The sequence below is a fragment of the Engystomops pustulosus genome, chromosome 7, assembly GCF_040894005.1.
Source record: "Engystomops pustulosus chromosome 7, aEngPut4.maternal, whole genome shotgun sequence".
In the NCBI taxonomy this organism is placed as follows: Eukaryota; Metazoa; Chordata; class Amphibia; order Anura; family Leptodactylidae; genus Engystomops; species Engystomops pustulosus.
In genome coordinates, this window is record NC_092417.1 from 145,120,827 (window position 1) to 145,138,279 (window position 17,453).

At 45.2% G+C, this 17,453-nt stretch overlaps 1 protein-coding gene across 3 annotated transcripts; it reads left to right on the forward strand.

Annotated features, from left to right (window-relative positions):
• The first annotated feature begins 4,463 nt into the window (after positions 1–4,463).
• On the forward strand, positions 4,464–10,960 carry TSSC4 (tumor suppressing subtransferable candidate 4). 3 transcript variants are annotated; one of them, XM_072118153.1, is made up of 3 exons: positions 4,464–4,648; positions 6,378–6,450; positions 6,859–10,960. In XM_072118153.1, exon 3 carries the CDS (start codon positions 6,934–6,936, stop codon positions 7,792–7,794), a length of 861 nt encoding a protein of 286 aa, XP_071974254.1. In that variant the 5' UTR covers positions 4,464–4,648; positions 6,378–6,450; positions 6,859–6,933; the 3' UTR covers positions 7,795–10,960. The 3 variants fall into 3 exon arrangements, with proteins under 3 accessions (XP_071974254.1, XP_071974255.1, XP_071974257.1); XM_072118154.1 differs by having other exon boundaries at positions 4,464–4,625; XM_072118156.1 differs by lacking the exon at positions 4,464–4,648 and adding an exon at positions 4,732–4,875.
• Positions 10,961–17,453: the final 6,493 nt, after the last annotated feature.

Genomic DNA, 17,453 nt, shown 5'->3' on the forward strand with positions numbered 1-17,453 from the left:
AGGGGAAAAAAATATTTGCAGTATGTGTCCTTTTTCAGGGAATATTAGTGGATTTTGTCTAAAGAACATGTTGTGCATTTCCCTATGAGATTGATCTCCTCTTCAGGTCAATAAGAACAGATCACCGAATTGTAAGCCTAAGAAAAACACAATAACAGGTCTTGCCTTCACCTCAGATTGAATAGCAGTATCCGGATTTAGTGGCTTACATGCATTATGGCTTACATGTACGTCCTGCTGTCACGCACGGAGGTGTGGGAAGAGTCTCTTGAGGCTAAAGTCAGTGGACTCCCTGGACCACTGCAGGGGATGATGCTACTAGCCGCAACCCGGGAGCGGAGTCTAAGTGTTCCCCTGGGCTTTGCCAGAGCCCGCCGCAAGGGGTGCAACTAGGCCTGCAGTGGCAGCCAAGGTAGGGACAAAGGGTAGGCAGGACCTCGGAATGGCAGGACCTTAGGATGGCCACTGGGATACAGGACCACCAAAAGGAACACAGGACCGCCACAGGAACACAGAGGCGTCTGGAAGCGCATAGGAAACACGGAGGTGTCTGGAAACGCACAGGAAACATGGAGGGCTTTCTCTTCACTGGAAAGACTTGAAGATCTGGCAGGGGATGTTGGGAGCCGCCGGGCTATATAGCAGTCCGGAAATGCCAGCCCAATTAGGAGGACGCTGGCCCTTTAAATATTGAAAGAGCTGGCGCGAGGTCGCCCTAGCAGCGGAAGCGCGAGGCCTAGCCAGGAAGCAGACCCACAGCCTGGATGGGACCGCAGTGGAGCCATCAGGAGCCGGGAGAGGTAAGTACCGACCCGGGGGAGAGGGGACCACACATGCAGGCAAGGGTGCACCCACGATCCTCGGTACGTGACACTACCCCCCCTCCTTTAGGGTGATGAGACACCTGAGGAGAAGAGCAGGAACAGTGAAGACAGGACTAACCATGTGGTGCTTGGACCTGGCATAGAACAAGCCGAGGACATCTTGAGGACCTCTAGAACGCCTTTTGGCCAGAGGCTGGAGTGGCCCTTGGAAAACTGCAGGCTGGGGCGACTCTGGAGCAGCACTGGGAAGCTGCGAAGGCTGGGGCGACTCTTGAGGAGCCGCTGGAGCAGCACTGGGATGCTGCGGAGTCTGGGGCGCTGCTGGGGCAGCACTGGAAAGCTGCAGAGGCTGGGGCGCCGCTGGAGAAGCACTGGGAAGCGGAGCGGCCTCTGGGAAGGCCGGAGGAGACTCTGGGGAGGCCTCTGGGAAGGCTGGAGGAGACTCTGGGGAGGCCTCTGGGAAGGCCGGAGGAGACTCTGGGGAGGCCACAGGAACACGGAGGCGTCTGGAAACGCACAGGAAACACGGAGGGCTTTCTCTTCAGTGGAAAGACATGAAGATCCGGCAGGGGATGCTGCGAGCCTCCATATCTAAAGACAATGGACACTGTAAAGAGGTATATCCTCCGAATGAATTTATGGAAAGAATTTCTTTGTATTGATTGCATCTTTTCTCATATGGATCATTTTGTAATGAATTATTTTACAAGATAAAAAATCTTTTTATAATATCTACGGTGGTCAGTTGTTTCTTCTGAATACGTAATTCTGGATCACACAAGGAATCCAGTCTCTGCCACAGATACACTATTGAAAAATACTGCTGATTTCTATACATATTGAATGTAAACATGATGCAAACGGCACGTAAATGGAAACACTACGTAAGTGCCATGTCAACGCAAATGCAGTGTGAGGCAAATGCAATGTTAGAGCAAACACCATGAAAAAGTAATGTTTGCGTAAATGTAATGTAAATAGTTTCGCATCACTTTTGTGGTAACATTGCGTTTCACATCAGGTTTACATCATGTTATCACAATTGAATTTCCATTGCGTTTATGCTATCATCGTATTTGCTTTCCCAGCTTGTTTGCAATGTAAGTGGAATGTACACACAATGGGGCTCATTTACTAAGGGTCTGCGGGACCACGATTCAGTCGGGTTTCGTGAATATTTCTGATGTGCGCCGAATTGCCTGGGTTTGTGGCGCGCGCAATGTGATTGTGGCGCATCGGCGCCGGCTTGCATGCGACAGAAATGGGGAGGCCTTGGCTGTCTGACAACCCGATGGTTTCGGACAAAGCGCAGAATTGAAAAAAATTATTGTGTCGCAAGACACGCACTCACATACACCAGGAAGAAAAAGGTGAACTCCGGCGGACCTCGGCACAGAAGCAACAGATGCAGGAAATCGGGCGTACAGGCTTAGTGAATCGCACCGGACCCGACTCCTCGTCGGACAACGCACCGCGGGAACACGACTGGACCGGGTAAGTAAATCTGCCCCTTTGTGAATGCATTTTCGCAGCATTGTGATTATGTAAATGCAATGTCAACAGACTACTAGCGGAATGTGTATAAACATATGCAACATCCCCCACCGGGGCCTAGCCTTTTCTTGGGGCCTAGAATACCTGAGTGGTTGGCGGTTGCGGCCTAGGCACGCTAGTGTCACGGTGCTTGGTATGGGGACCGGAGGGCTGTCCTACAGCCTGGCAGGTCTCCAGCAGGGTGGCGTTGGCAAGAAATGATGAGGGAGAGGCTGCTAGAATAGTTCTCCCTGGGGCAACCCTTTGGGGATGGTGACAGCCGTGATAGCAGGGACCAGACGTTGAACAAAAGTAACTTACAGTTCTTTATTGGAACCGGCAGGAACAGTAGGTAACGTGCCTTGACAAAAGGTAGAATGCTGGGCTGCAGTTGGAGATGGAACCACAGGAAGGGATCTTCAGCCTGGATGCAAGGGCAGGCTGGGAGGTAGCTGTGTCCTGGAAGGATGCTTCAGCTATCACCCTTGAAGGAAGGATGATACCCCTTTCTCTCACTAACTAGCTCCTCAGAGCTGTTCAGGCAGGGAGCTGAGCTCTGGCTCTACTCTGACTCTTCTGAGTCTCTAATCCACCCACTCTAGAGCTGTGTCAGCTCTAGCCTAAGGCTTCTCAACTCTAGAACTTTCCTGACCAGGGGTTTTATTACTCCCACTGGTCAGGTGGTGGTTCCTCCTCCAATCGCATCCCAGCTCACAGATACAATATTTAACACATGTGATTGGTCAACACAGATTACATCACATAAAGAATTAACTCCTGCCTTACCATGTAGACTCTACCGCTGCAGTGTTCCCCTGTGTTATTTAGTGACCTGCTGTGGGGTTGATCAGACCCTATACAGGCTGCAAGCTACATGGTGGGGCGTATTCGCAACAACCCCTCTGCCTTGCATCGGCAGGGGTGTTGCACATAGCATTTAGATGAACATATAAAAAAATCACAGCTCACTACTGTTGATAGCAGCTCCTCTGAAAATGCCTGCCACTGATTGGGTAGTATGAGTGAAGGTTAGCTCCTCCTCTCTGACCAAACACAGTGTCAGGCACCAGGGGTAGTGGAGCCCCTAGACCACCACGGATGATGACATAAGCCAACACCTGGGACCGTAGTCCAAGTAGTACCCGGTTTTCACCGGAGCCCGCCGCAAAGCTGGTTGGACTTGTTGCGACGTGGTGCCTCCAGGTCATTCCACAGGTGCAGCTATGTCCGAGGCAGCGGCCAAGGCATAGTACAGAATTATAAGGCAAACTCATGGTCGGGGACAGGCAGGAGGTCGAGACAGGCAGCACAGGCTCACAGTCGGAACGTAGCGGTAGGTCAGGACAGGCAGCACGGGATCAGAGTCAGGAATGTAGCGTTAGATCAGGACAGGCAGCACGGGATCGGGGTCAGGAACGGAATTGAGGTCACAACGGGAAATCAGGATAATCACAAAGGGCATGGAATAAAGCTTTCTCTTAGGCATAGCATCACAAAAATCCGGCAGGCGAACAGGAAGGGTCTATCTATTTAACAGAATTGGCAGCCGGCCAGCGGCAATTAAATTTTACAGAGCCGCCGCTTAAATAAATATTAAATTTGTCCCACAAACCCCTGCTACAGCTCTGTAAATGGAAAAATAGTTCTGGATTTTGGGAGGAGCAAAAACCGGAAACGCAATAATGGAAGTACAGCATCGGAGGCAAGGGCTTGTAGCTACTAGTCCAAATATAACAATACACTGGTCTCATAGCTTGGGTCCAGTTGTAGTTGATCGCTCACAAAGAGAGAGAGAGCACTGGGGATTTGGTAACCGCACCCCAAATCTCTGAGTGAAGCCAGACCCCCTCCATTCACCATCTCGATGAAAAATCCGCAACAAAAGGGACAATCTTTATACATACTGATACATGTGGGAAAAACAGGCCTAAAATACGGCCTTTAATATTTTATATTAAAACCATGAGCCCCTACAATGGTTTTGACTCCATTTTTACCACAGTAAAAAAACAAAATATATTGTGTAAAACCGAACATGAAGCAACTGCCGCCTTTAACACGTATGTTCCAGCAGGTGACGCTCGCTATAAAGCAGAGCGGAGGTGACGTACAATGGCGGTTACCGTACTGCCTGCTGGGAAATGTAGTTTTCCTGTAGCCAGCCCGAAACCCGGGAACTAGTGACCTCTGACCCCGCGGCATGGAGGCTGAGCAGAGAGAAGCAATTATCGCTGAGCTGAGAGCGATCCAGAGCAGCACGGACAGTCTGTAAGGTTTCATCTTCCCCCTAAGTACGCGTGGACACCGTAATGCAATCTCTTTATCATTTCAGAAGGGAACTACACGGCCCAGCATGCACCGCGCGGGGCACTGGCAGGGCGTGCGGGGAATTGTAGTGCTGGAGCCTGCAGGAGCGTAGAGCACGTAGTATAATGTGCAGGTCACAGAGGAGACCTACCGGAGACTACAACTCCCAGAATGCCGTGGGGGCGGGGAGGAGTCATAGCAGCACATAGTGGTCAGTGTATGGAGGGCACTGTGTGCAGCTTATAAACAGTAATGGCTGGTGTAGGGATAGGGTGAACAGATCCTACTGGTCATGGAGCTCTTTATATAGTCTGGTGCGGCATAATATGCAGTAACTGGGCCTAATATAAAATACCTGGCACCCTTTATAATGTACAGTTTGAATGAGACCCCTCAAAATCCCCCCGGAGGTTGCGGTTACACGTTTTGCTTGAACTGTGCATCGAAACACGCGTCAATTGCATTGTGGAGGAGCCGCTGGTGCGCGCAGAGGCGGGGGGATGCAATTCTTACCCTCATAGGACTCAGCCCTTTTTTGTTTTTGCATTTTGACTCCCCTCATTGCAAAAGGACTATCTGCGGGCTAACTCACATTTAATATTACACACAATGGGCCACATTTACTAATGGATGTGCGGCAGTTTTCTGGCCGACTGTGACATTCTTTCTAGTGCAAACTCCTTGCACGGTTATTTAAGAAGTGTCCGTGCGTCTATTGTGTCGCATGTTACCATTTTGTGGCACGGCTGCACTATCCTTCACGCAACCCTCATTTCTGCATTGAAGGGGCAGAACGCTCATTCGGCCCGTGCGCCAGATTTAACATGCAAAGTCCGACAGAAGTGTGTCACATGACCCATGTTAGAGTGCACCAAAAAAAGTGGTGTGCTCTTTCGGGGCAGTGCGGAGGGCGCCAGAGTCATAAGGAACGTGGATAGAACCAAAGAGTGAAAGTCAAAGGTCCAGCACAATGTAGTCCAGACCTTGATAAAGACACGTAAGTGTTAAAACGCTTCGGTCTGTGGCGTTTAGCTGGAAGTTCATGATTTCGATTTTTACTCTTTGGATAATAAAGACTGAATACTTTTTACCACCAACTAAGTTGTGCTGGACCTGTGACATTCACATCCAACACTGAGCACATGGCTGCATGCTGCCTGATCTGTATGACGAGCTTAAAGATATCCTGTTACTGGCTTTTACCCAAACTATGTCAGGGAGGGTATAAAATATTCTTTCTTGAATGTCCCCCCTTTTAATCAATACCATCATCACCCCCAATGCCATATATAAATGAGCTGAACAGTATGTTATCTTGGTAGTATCCTTAAAAAGATCACTATCTTTTGCACTTTCGAATCTCAGCTTTAACATTGCACCAGTATTGTAGTTCTGTGTGCTATAGAACCAGAGATTCTAACAAAGAAAGTTAATTGCATTTGTATCCGACTCAGGTTCCCAAAATGATCAATGGAGATTTGACTTGATTGGTCATGCAGAAATAGGCTAGAATTAGGTGCATTAGAATACGGCCTAATACCGGTTTTCCAATACTACGATAGTCATGACCTTTCTTCTAAACATTAGTAAGTCATTAGGATAATACATTAAGGAAGTTCTCCTCATAGGACAATCCCTAGTACTGGAGACACTTGTACATCTGCCTGCCACATGTGAAGGTCCATAAATTATGTTTTCTAACTTTTATTGTAGAGTCCGCTCTCTAAGACAACTGGTGGAATATACAGATCCGGAAAAAGGAGAGCTGCTTCAAGCCCAGAAACAGGTACATTTTGTACATGAAACAGGTACCAGAAACAGGTACATTTTGTGTATGTTACTAAACGCAAAAAGGGGGAGGGCTAGATGTTGAGGTCCTCGCCATACAAGGGTGGATTGCTGCCCATCCTACTGGTCTATCAAAAATCAAAGGTGCACCTTATAGTCCAGTGCGCCTTATATATAAACACTACTTACAGACAGCAGCTGCCATGACATGTGCACAGGTCTGCCACCTGCTGGTCATTCATCCTTATAATTAGGTGCGCCTTATAGTCCGATGCGCCTTATATATGAACCTAGACGTTTTAGCAGACATTTATTGATGGTGCGCCTTATACTCCAGTGCGCCTTATAGTCCGAAAAATATGCTTATACTTAAGATGTTACGATTAAATTATATCTTTGCTTGCAGGCATCTGAATCTATATCTGTGTGGAAGAATCTGTTTTCTGCTGCCGGACCACCCTTACCCCCCAGCTCTTGAATCATGTCGGAGTCAGAAGGTAAAGACAGCCCTCCAAAGCCTTTCAGCGCTTTTGCCTATGAATCCCGCAAGGATCCTGACACGCTGTCTCTTAGCGATTCGGACCCTGCCTTGTCAGATGAAGCTGAGGTGACGTCTCTGAGTCCTGGAGAAGAAGAGGATGATGAAGAAGACACTAAGGCGCAAGGAGAGCAAAAACCTTCAGTTGTTCCATTCACTCTGAAGGGAACCAATATGAGCTTCTCTCAGCGCAGTCATGACATCTTTGGGGGTCTATTAGATGTACAGAAGTGTTCACCTCTTGTCCAACAAAGTAGGAAACGCGAGGCCACAAATATGTTAGATGACATCAAAGAGGAAATATCTGATGGTGTCTCAGCTGAGCAAGAAGCACCCATCAAACCAACTAACAAGGGTCCTACCACTACGAAACCACGTGTACCCGATTATTTAGCCCACCCCGAGCGCTGGACCAAATACAGCTTAGAGAACGTCCCAGACACCAGCGAGCGCACAAACCGCAATACGGCCCTCAACTTTCTAAATGACCTAAAACATCAAAAGGAAGCAAAAGAGGCCCCCAAAGAAACTGGCTCGCGCTCCTACAACCAGGATTCCTCCAGCTCTGGTGAGGGCAGAATTTTGTTCTCAAAGCCGACCAAAAAGGTCCAGCAGAGCGGTGATAAAAAGGGAACGCAGCCAGGATCTCTGGACATGTCTGAGGAGCTGAGAGAAGAAGACACAACTGAGGTACCAGGGGAACAGGCAGAAGCCGAGACCTTGGGATTCCATGAAGTAAAAAAACGGGTCCGAAAAAATATCCGGCCTAAAAGAGTTTATGAAGAGGAAGCAGACGATTCCTAAAGAGGCTGAAGGTGATCAAGATCGGACTGGAGGTTCTAAGGGAGAAAGTCAATAATCTAAAGTTCATGTTGGCATCAAATAATGTAATTAAGTAGTTAGTAACTTGTGCATGTTCTAGTTCCATCCTAAACCCTCTACTCATCAAAGCTTAAAGGGAACTTGCCCCAAAACTGCAAATATTACCTTATTCTTTAATTAATGAGTCTTCTGTGCTCCATCATTGCTGTAAAATCAACTTTTTTCCTCCCTTCATCTAAGCGACATAAAGTCAGAAAGGTGGAGGAACTTGTGTATGCAGTCAAGCTCCGTCACTGTACTTCATACCTCCACCCATCGGCTCCGACATCCCCCTCTACTCTGCGAATTCCTGTGGTGCATGCTGAAGCGGCGCATGCCTGGTGTAACTGTGAAGATGGATAACACCTGGGCACACACAGGGGCACCACCAAATGTGCAGGAATATGCAGAGTAGAGAAGGATGCTGGAGCTGAGGAGCAATGGTATGAGGCCATGAGGAGGATGATGAGGCTTCACTTCAGACACGAGGTTCTCTGCTTCCTGTCTGCTAGAAAAGAGGCGGAATAAAATGCATTTTTACGGCAATGGTGGAACGTAGAAAACTTGTGCAAGCAGCAATTGGACACATGTTCAATAAAAAATGAGGAATGTTTGTAGTTTATAGGGCATCTTAGAGGAGACAGGTTTTCTTTTATCCATTCAAGAGATGAAGGTTCACTGAACTGATGCAGTGTTCTCATGATGGCTCATCAATATCAAACTTAGAGTTCTTAAACCCAGCACCCATACTTATCAGGAGCCACAGAAATCAAGTGAGTACTGCACATCCCCTTAGTAGTAGTGTAGACTTCTAGCCTGATGTCTTCTCTCCTTTGTAGCAAGTCTACATAGATGTGGCTGTCCTGGGTGTTAAATGGTCATTAACTCTTCCAAGTAAATAGAAAAACCTAATACAACCTTGTGATTTATCAAAGCTAAGGGCTACCTGTTATCATCCTTTCCCCTTCCTTCCTAATCTGTTTTTCTCTACTGAACTCCATGTTCCTAGCAAGACAGACATAAGCGAGGTCCATGCCCATTAGCACAGAGAGGAGAGCAGACTGCGGAGATGTGAGGATTACAAGGCACATAATGACCTGATTGTGTTACTCCTCATGTACACACTGGGCTACAGATTTCTGCAAAGATTACTAAATTATAATCGTGTGCATAGCCGCTACTACGAGGACGCTCTGCGTGTGAACATACAAGACATATAAATGGCTCATAGTACCTGCTGTTGGATCTTTACTGCCATGACCATAGGTTGTCAAACTGCTGAGCTTAGAAACCCCTTTTAAGTTGCTTGGACCCCTAATGCTTGTTAGGCTTTAGGTGTGTTTCGTATTTGGTATACCTGATCCTTCTTTCCCCCTCTATAGTCTGTTTCTGGAAGATTCTGAAGGCCCCAATACCTTGGTCCTGCTGATATTGCCAGGTTCAGCCAACTTTACTGTAGGGTAAATATGGACCTTTGCTATGTTTCCCCCCGTGATCACTACTTAAACAACCATCTCCAGCACTTAAAACCTCCTAAGGCTATAACATATATATGTGTGACAACCAGCAGCTTGTTTTTTTAAGCTCTCCTCATATAACAGGGAGACTTTTAGATTTTGTGGTGTATTATATGGATGCACTGTTTTTCATATGTTTTATTGCAGTGACTACTTTATGACCTTGCTAGTGACGTTCTGTTTACATCCATGAAAGAAGAATGCGAGCATAGGGTTGAAAATATCTGGTGATGTTACCCAAGAATTTGAAGAACCTTTTTAAAGGAAACCTACCATCACGGATCTATGTAATAAGGTAGATCTGGTGGCAGGTTCTAGTGGAGCCCTAAGCTTTATTAAGCTAAAATTGTAGTGGCCCAGAACGTAATAAACCTTTTATTTGATGTATATGTACCAGTAGTTCTGGGCCACCACACTTTTAGCTAAATAAAGCATAAGGCTACACTAGATTAGAGGAACCTGCCACCGGATTTGCCTTATTGGGTAGACTGAGGATGGTAGGTTTTCTATAAGGTCATCGTAACATGAGTAACGCACACTCCTCTTCAACAGGATCTGTTAGAGCTCCCCTTTATAATCCTGGGTTTGTCATAAATAGATGATAGATGAGGGCCCCAAGTTTTATCTCTGAAAAGGAGGCGCACTGACCCCCTCCGCGCAGCTGGGCAGAATGGATAGGGTGCTACACATGCACAGCTATTTTACATTTCACTTTTTGGGAGTGACCAAAATAGCCAATATAGACTCAGTGCTCTGGAAGAGTTGAGAGGTGAGTGGCCGCTCGTGCATGGCATTCAATCCCTTTGGCCCACCTGTGGGAAGAGGATAGGGCATCCCCATTCCTAAGATATGGATGGATCCCAGAGGTGGCATCCTTATCAGTCATCATTTATAAATGAAGTCTACATGGCAAAAGTAAATCTACCGGCAAAATCAAGCAAGATAAACCAGGGACACTTTACTTATAGATCCAGGCACAGTGACTGTGGTTATCTTCTTGGGGGGGATGCTACTTGAACTCCTCTGTGCTGCAGCTTCAAATGCTGTTATACTATCTCACCTCCCTCCCTAATCTCACTACTGCAGAAGAAGTTTCGGCACACAATGGGGGGTAGTGTTCCTGCATAGTGTCACAACATGTGAAGGTACAGCATGGAGGGGCTCTGATAACCCCTAACGACCTTCAAGTTCTTTAGCATAATTTTAAGAGTAGGTTTTTGAAGGAGGCAGGCATGGATAACAAAGAAGAAGATTATCACAGTCACAGTGCCTGGATCTATAAGTAATAATTCCTTTGTTTATATAGCGCACTCAGATTACACAGAGTTTAGTGTCACTGGGTTTATTTCTGTTTGATTTTGATGGTAGATTTCCTTTAATAATGTTCCCCAGACAGGGTTAGTAACTTTAGGGCTTCTGGCAGGTTTCCTTGATATAATATGCCTGATAACTGGCCCTTTCTGTAGAAATGTGATTGATGTATGTAATAGAGGGTGCGCTGTATATGTGAAGAGTTACACTATGCATTGGTGCTCTTCCTGTCTGTATTTTGATGTATTGTTTACTACGATTAAAGGGCAACTTTGGCAAAATCTTGTATATATATGAGAAACACATACCTTATGGGGAAAAAAGGAACAAGAAAAATCCTATGTGGCTAACTAGTCTTGTAAGGAAAGCAATAAGCGAGAAAGATAAGGCGTTTAAGGTGCTAGAACGTGAAGGTAGTGATGAGGTATTACAGGATTATAGAGAGAAAAATAAATCCTGTAAAAAGCAGATAAAGGCCGCAAAAATAGAGACTGAGAGAAATATTGCCAGGGAGAGCAAAAATAATCCCAAATTATTTTTCAAGTATATAAATGATAAGAAACTAAAAACGGAGAGTGTGGGTCCCCTTAGAAATAACATGGGGGTCATGGTGGAAGGAGATAAGGAAAGGGCCAATCTACTGAATGTCGCCTTCTCAACTGTCTTTACCCAGGAAAATCCCCTGGTGGAAGACACAATGAGGAATAATGTTAATTCTTTTTGGAATGTCAACAGTTTAACCCAGGAAGAGGTACGGCGCCGCCTCACAACCACTAAGATAGATAAATCACCGGGGCCAGATGGGCTACACCCCCGGGTTCTGCATGAACTATGTACGGTGATAGACAGACCGTTATTTTTAATATTTGAAGATTCAATGAGGACTGGTTATGTTCCACAGGACTGGCGCATAGCAAATGTGGTACCAATATACAAAAACACAATCCTGGAAACTACAGACCCGTGAGTCTAACTTCTGTGGTGTGTTAGAGATGCTATCCTGGAGTATCTCACTGTGCACAACCCTATAACCCAGCGTCAGCATGGGTTTATGAGAGATCGGTCCTGTCAGACTAATCTGATTGGTTTCTACGAGGAGGTAAGTTCAAGACTGGATCTGGGGGATGCTGTGGATGTTGTATATCTGGACTTTTCAAAGGCATTTGACACCGTGCCACATAAAAGGTTGGTATATAAAATGAGACTGCTGGGAATTGGAGAAAATCTGTGTATTTGGGTAAGTAATTGGCTTAGTGATAGAAAACAGAGGGTGGTCATTAATGGCACATTCTCAGATTGGGTTGATGTTACCAGTGGAGTGCTACAGGGGTCAGTATTGGGGCCACTTCTTTTTAATATTTTTATTAATGACCTTGTAGTGGGTTTACACAGTCAAGTTTCAATATTTGCAGATGATACTAAGCTGTGTAAAGTAATAAATACTGAGGTCGATAGTTTAGCATTACAGAGGGATTTGTGAAAGCTTGAGGAGTGGGCAGAGAAATGGTTGATGAGGTTTAATGTAGATAAATATAAAGTTATGCACTTGGGCCATGGAAACAAAAAGTATAATTATGTTCTAAACGGTCAATTACTTAGTAAAACTGGAGCTGAAAAGGACTTGGGGGTATTGGTGGATGGTAAACTTAATTTTAGTGACCAGAGCCAGGTGGCTACTGCTAAAGCAAATAAAATTATGGGATGTATCAAGAGAGGAATAGATTCTGATGATAAAGAAATAGTTTTGCCCCTATACAAATCCCTGGTCAGACCACACATGGAATATTGTGTACAGTTTTGGGCACCAGTGCATAAAAAGGATATAGTAGAGCTAGAACCGGTGCAGAGGAGAGCAACCAGGATTATTAGGGGAATGGGGGGATTAGAATACAATGACAGATTACAAAATTTGGGATTATTCAGTTTAGAAAAAAGACGACTGAGGGGAGACCTCATTAAAATGTACAAATACCTGAACGGACAGTACAAGGATCTCTCCAAAGATCTTTTTATGTGACCAGGACAAGGGGGCATCCTCTATACCTAGAGGTGAGGCGATTCTACCATCAACATAGACAAAGGTTCTTTACTGTAAGAGCAGTGAGACTATGGAACTCTCTGCCGCAGGAGGTTGTTATGGCGGACTCTATGTACATGTTCAACAAAGGCCTGGATGCCTTTCTGGAGAGAAAAAATATCACGGGTTATGGGGATAAAACATTTATTTAATTCTTAAAGGTTGATGGACTTGCATCTTTTTCCAGCCTTACATAGTATGATACTATGATATAGAAGAATAGTTCATTGTTCTCAATAAATGAATCTAGAAAAAGGAGCATTTTTAAATAAATGATCCGGATGCTTCCATCTTTCCATGAGAATGCGATTTCCTTTTAACTTGAAATAGTCTTTAACCCCTCAGCAACCAGCCTGTTTTGGAGTCAAGATGTCCAAGCACAATGTATTATTCTTCTCACCCTCACCTTTAAAAATCCATAACATACCGTGTATACTCGAGTATAAGCCGACCCAAGCATAATCCGAGGCCCCTAATTTTACCACAAAAACCTGGTAAAACCTATATTCTTTTTACTCAAGGATAAGCTGAGTTTGGATTTTCAACAAATTTTTTGTGCTGAAAAACTAGGCTTATACTCGAGTATATATGGTAAGTCATCATAGCCAGATGGGGGCTTGTTTTTTGTTGATTTTTTTTCTTAATGGCACCAGTTAGGGGTTCATATATTGTATTGATGACCTTTCTATAACCCTTAATTTATGGGAAATCGGGAGAAAATGGTAGGCTGACACAGTTTTTGATTTACAGTGTTCGCCAGCTATAAGTAACCAACCTGGAGACGCCCATTTCGAATATATTTATGAGAAGACAAAAAAAGGAAAGTTTTCATGTCGCCACATTTCCTGCCTACAGGGCCGTGTTGGGGCTTGTCTTTGCCGGAAAAGTTGTATATTTCATTGAAATCATTTGTCGCCCGCCTATTTTTTTTAAAACAATACAATTCTATAAATAGTCCCACATAATAATTTGATGGCTTGTATAATGCACTGTTAGTATCTAAAGTAAGGCCCCTTGTACACAAACATATTTTTTGGCCATACTGTAATGTTTTTATACAGCTAGCACGTGGCCCCATTGACTTTAATGGGAAATACGGTCATACACATGAATGTCTGTTTTTCCCACCGCACTGCAACATATTCATGATGTCCTTTCTTTGGCTTCATATGCGGCCCCCTATGAGGAGGGGTGAGGAGTGCTCACTCCCCCTCCCTTCTCCACCCAGCGGTGTGCTACACCCGGGTTACTGTCCGAGTGAGCACATGGCTGTATTCAAGGAGCTTTAGCTCTGCATGATCACTACCTGGCTCCCTGCAGACTAAAAGCATAGTCCTTGCAGGGGGCAGGAATTCTGGTTGAACATGATTTCCTTTTCATGTCCTAATAGGATTTGGACCAGATGATAAAGCAGTTAAATGGGTTTTATAATAACGGGCCCGTTTTTAAATGAATTGGAGTTGCTCATATGTAGTACTACTGCGTTTTGTTTTATTGGACTACTGAAGAAACCCAAGACTTGTACTCTACTTGTCTTTGGCCGCCCCACAGAGTTATTGCATTAGTTATTGCAAAAAATACCTCTTTGGTAGATTTGCCCACAATAAATCTGTCATGGAACAGGTGGACCGTGTCTCCCAACTCCACCTCATGGCTGATATGGGGCGAAAAAAGAATCTCAACTCAACTTTTTCTCAGGCATGATAAGCTGCACCAGAGGAGTCTGATGATGGCTTTCCTCCCTCGCTCTTATGGATTTGTAAGAAGGGAGTCACAGAATTTGGCCACCAGTTCTCTAAAGTTTATGGTCATTCCTGTCCTCTCGTTCTCTTGCTTTCACCTTCGGGGAGATATAGTCAACTACCATAGCGAAGCTTGTAAGTATCATTTTTCTCTACCAGTTTCTCAGTGAATCCAACTCCTCTCCAATATTAGCTGGGACTCTTTCTGGCAACAAGTCATTTTGAGGACATTCTTGAGTTTTCTATGATTATTACAGCATGGTCGTCTAAACCATTGATAAATAACTATGTTTCCTCATTGTGGTTGAGATTACGCTGTCTTTCCACATTACAAAAAGCGACCATTACTTACTTATGATAATGTTCTGTTGCTTTCTTTTGAAATGACCCTCCATAGATCGTGTCTTCCAGCAATTAGAACAGAAACTTAAAAAAATGAAATGTTTTGAGGAATGTGGGCACCTGAAGGCATTTTCAGGAAATCTGAGAAGTTTCTTAATGAATCACTGGTCAGCAAATACACGTCGTGTCTCCGGAGAAGAGACAAGCAGATGTAGACCTACCCTCTGTTATTGTCTTCTTTCTGTACATTATTTTTATTTAATCAAAAGAAAATAGACAATAAAAATCCTTCCAAAATGTATTTCCATTCAGCATCATCAACGCTTCCACCACCGATGGGAAGAAGAGAAAACTAGTCACTCTTTAACCTAAACACAACCTGAGTACGGTAGGTTTGAGTCCAGGGGGTATGTGGTAGGGTACATATAGTTGTTTCTCATTCATGAAGCTCCAGGTTTGTTGAGGATTTACTATGAGACAGGGTCGAAACCTAAGCTACAATTGTCTCATATTAGGGATTGTTGCCAAATCTGTAGCGGAGGAATCTACTGGGAGCGGCTAACTAATATTTACATTAGGAAAAGTACTCAAAAGCCTCCTGTCCTAAAATGGATAAATACATGGCTCCTCATCTTTACCGAATCAATGAATTTAGAGAAAAACTCACACAATGAGGTTTTTATTACAATCTTTAGTATACAAAGAAAAGAGGAGCAATAAAACAAAGGGAGAACAATAAAAAAATGCGTTCTAGGTCACAAACCGTGTACACAAGCATGTAGGAGACTCTGCCCCTGCGGAGGATACTCATGTTGTGGGGGCTGTAGCTATTGAGCACAGCTACTAACCAGGGAAAAAGCATGAGGCTCAATTACCCTGCTGCCACAATGTCAAATCTCCTCTCCATTCGATGACACTAAAGAGCAATCAATTTTGTGCCATCAGTACGTACCCGTCCATCGTGCCAGGGATGGAGTGAAGCCAAGAGTGTCATAGTTGACTTGCACCTAATTTGTCCTGTATGTTTGCCAGATTGTGCCATTTAGTAAGAATGGAAGCTGGAACCCCCAGTGTCCTCATGGGAGTCGTAATAAATGTTTTCCCATTTACAAGAAAACCCCTTTGGCAGATTTTCTGTGTTGCAGCGTTTCCACCCTCCCGTGGGAGGCCGTATTTCAAAAGGAATATATATGTATGCATCCTAATTAGCATGTTCCCAGCCCTCGTCCACAACTCGTCAGTATTCAAGACTCCACCTCATGACGTCTGTTGGCTTACCCATCAAGCAAATCTTCTATCCTTGGCTTGCGCAGCATGCAGCTTGGTGGCTTGGTGCAGCTCACTGTGCATTCCTACGCAGTTTTCGTATCTCCTCTCTGCCTCGCCACTCACTTAGCACATCCTCCACACACCGCATGCACTATCCTCCGCATACGACGTGCACTACAACATCCTCCGCCTATGACGCGCACTACTACATCCTCCGCATACGGCTTGCACTACTATCTTCTCCACACACCACGTGCATTACTCCTACTATCACAATGCACTTACAAGCTCGGTTGGGGGGGGGAGAGACAATGGGGGGCATAACGCAAGGAAGAACGAATGGTGTTGGGAATAACGCAAGGAAAAACAGATGATGGCTGGGTGTAATAGTGATTGTGCAACTGACTGGCCAGTTTCAGCGATCAATTTGATTGGTCCTGCGATGTCAGCCAGTGGGTGTCCTCACCCACCCTATACACTCGTCACCCTGTCGTGAGACAGGATGACTTCTCGCGGTCGATACGTGGAGCGCTAAGGAGTTAAGAAGAACATAGTGGAAAATAAAAATGAAAGGTCCACCATTCAATTTTTTTTTTTAATGGGCAAAGTCTCATAGGAGTGTGGCTCCTATGAAAATTCTGAAGCATGGGTATGATGTGTTCTTATGTTCCTGTGGTGGGAGACATGCTGCATATTAGTGAGTGTTTTGGCACTCAAATGGAGGTAGCCCATCAATATGGAGTTCACATAAATTCTTCAAAATAGTAAAACTATGTAGCCAGAGAGAACCTGAAATGAATGTTTTTGGAATTTTCTACTCATAGAAGTGGGAAAATAATCTTAATAAGGTAATGTACCCATGTGCTATCTAGAAGTAAGTTGTGTGCTATCCTACAGGCCAATACCTTTAGGACTGTGGTGATGAACCTATGGAATAGATGAAGGGCGGCACTCAGAGCCCTATCTGTGGGCACCCAGAACAGGCTGTCACCCTAGCACAGAGGCTCAAGGCCTCCTACTGTAGTCTGAGGAAACCCTGGACATGCCGTGCTCTGTTCTATTTTCAAACACAGATCCTTCCCTGCCTAAGGGCACATTCACATGTACGTCCCCATAGACGGCAATAGCGGCGCGGCGCAGATACGGTGCCACACATGTGTGGCACCGATCCGGCCTGCACACCGCAAAAAGATAGAGCATGCTCTATCTTTTGGCGTGTGTGCGGCCGTGAGCCACTGTTCTCTATGGAGGGAGGAGGGGTCACCTCCTCCTCCTCTCCAGCACACGGCGGTATGCCCGCACGGCGGGCATACCACGTGTGAATGTACCCTAAGACTACTAGAT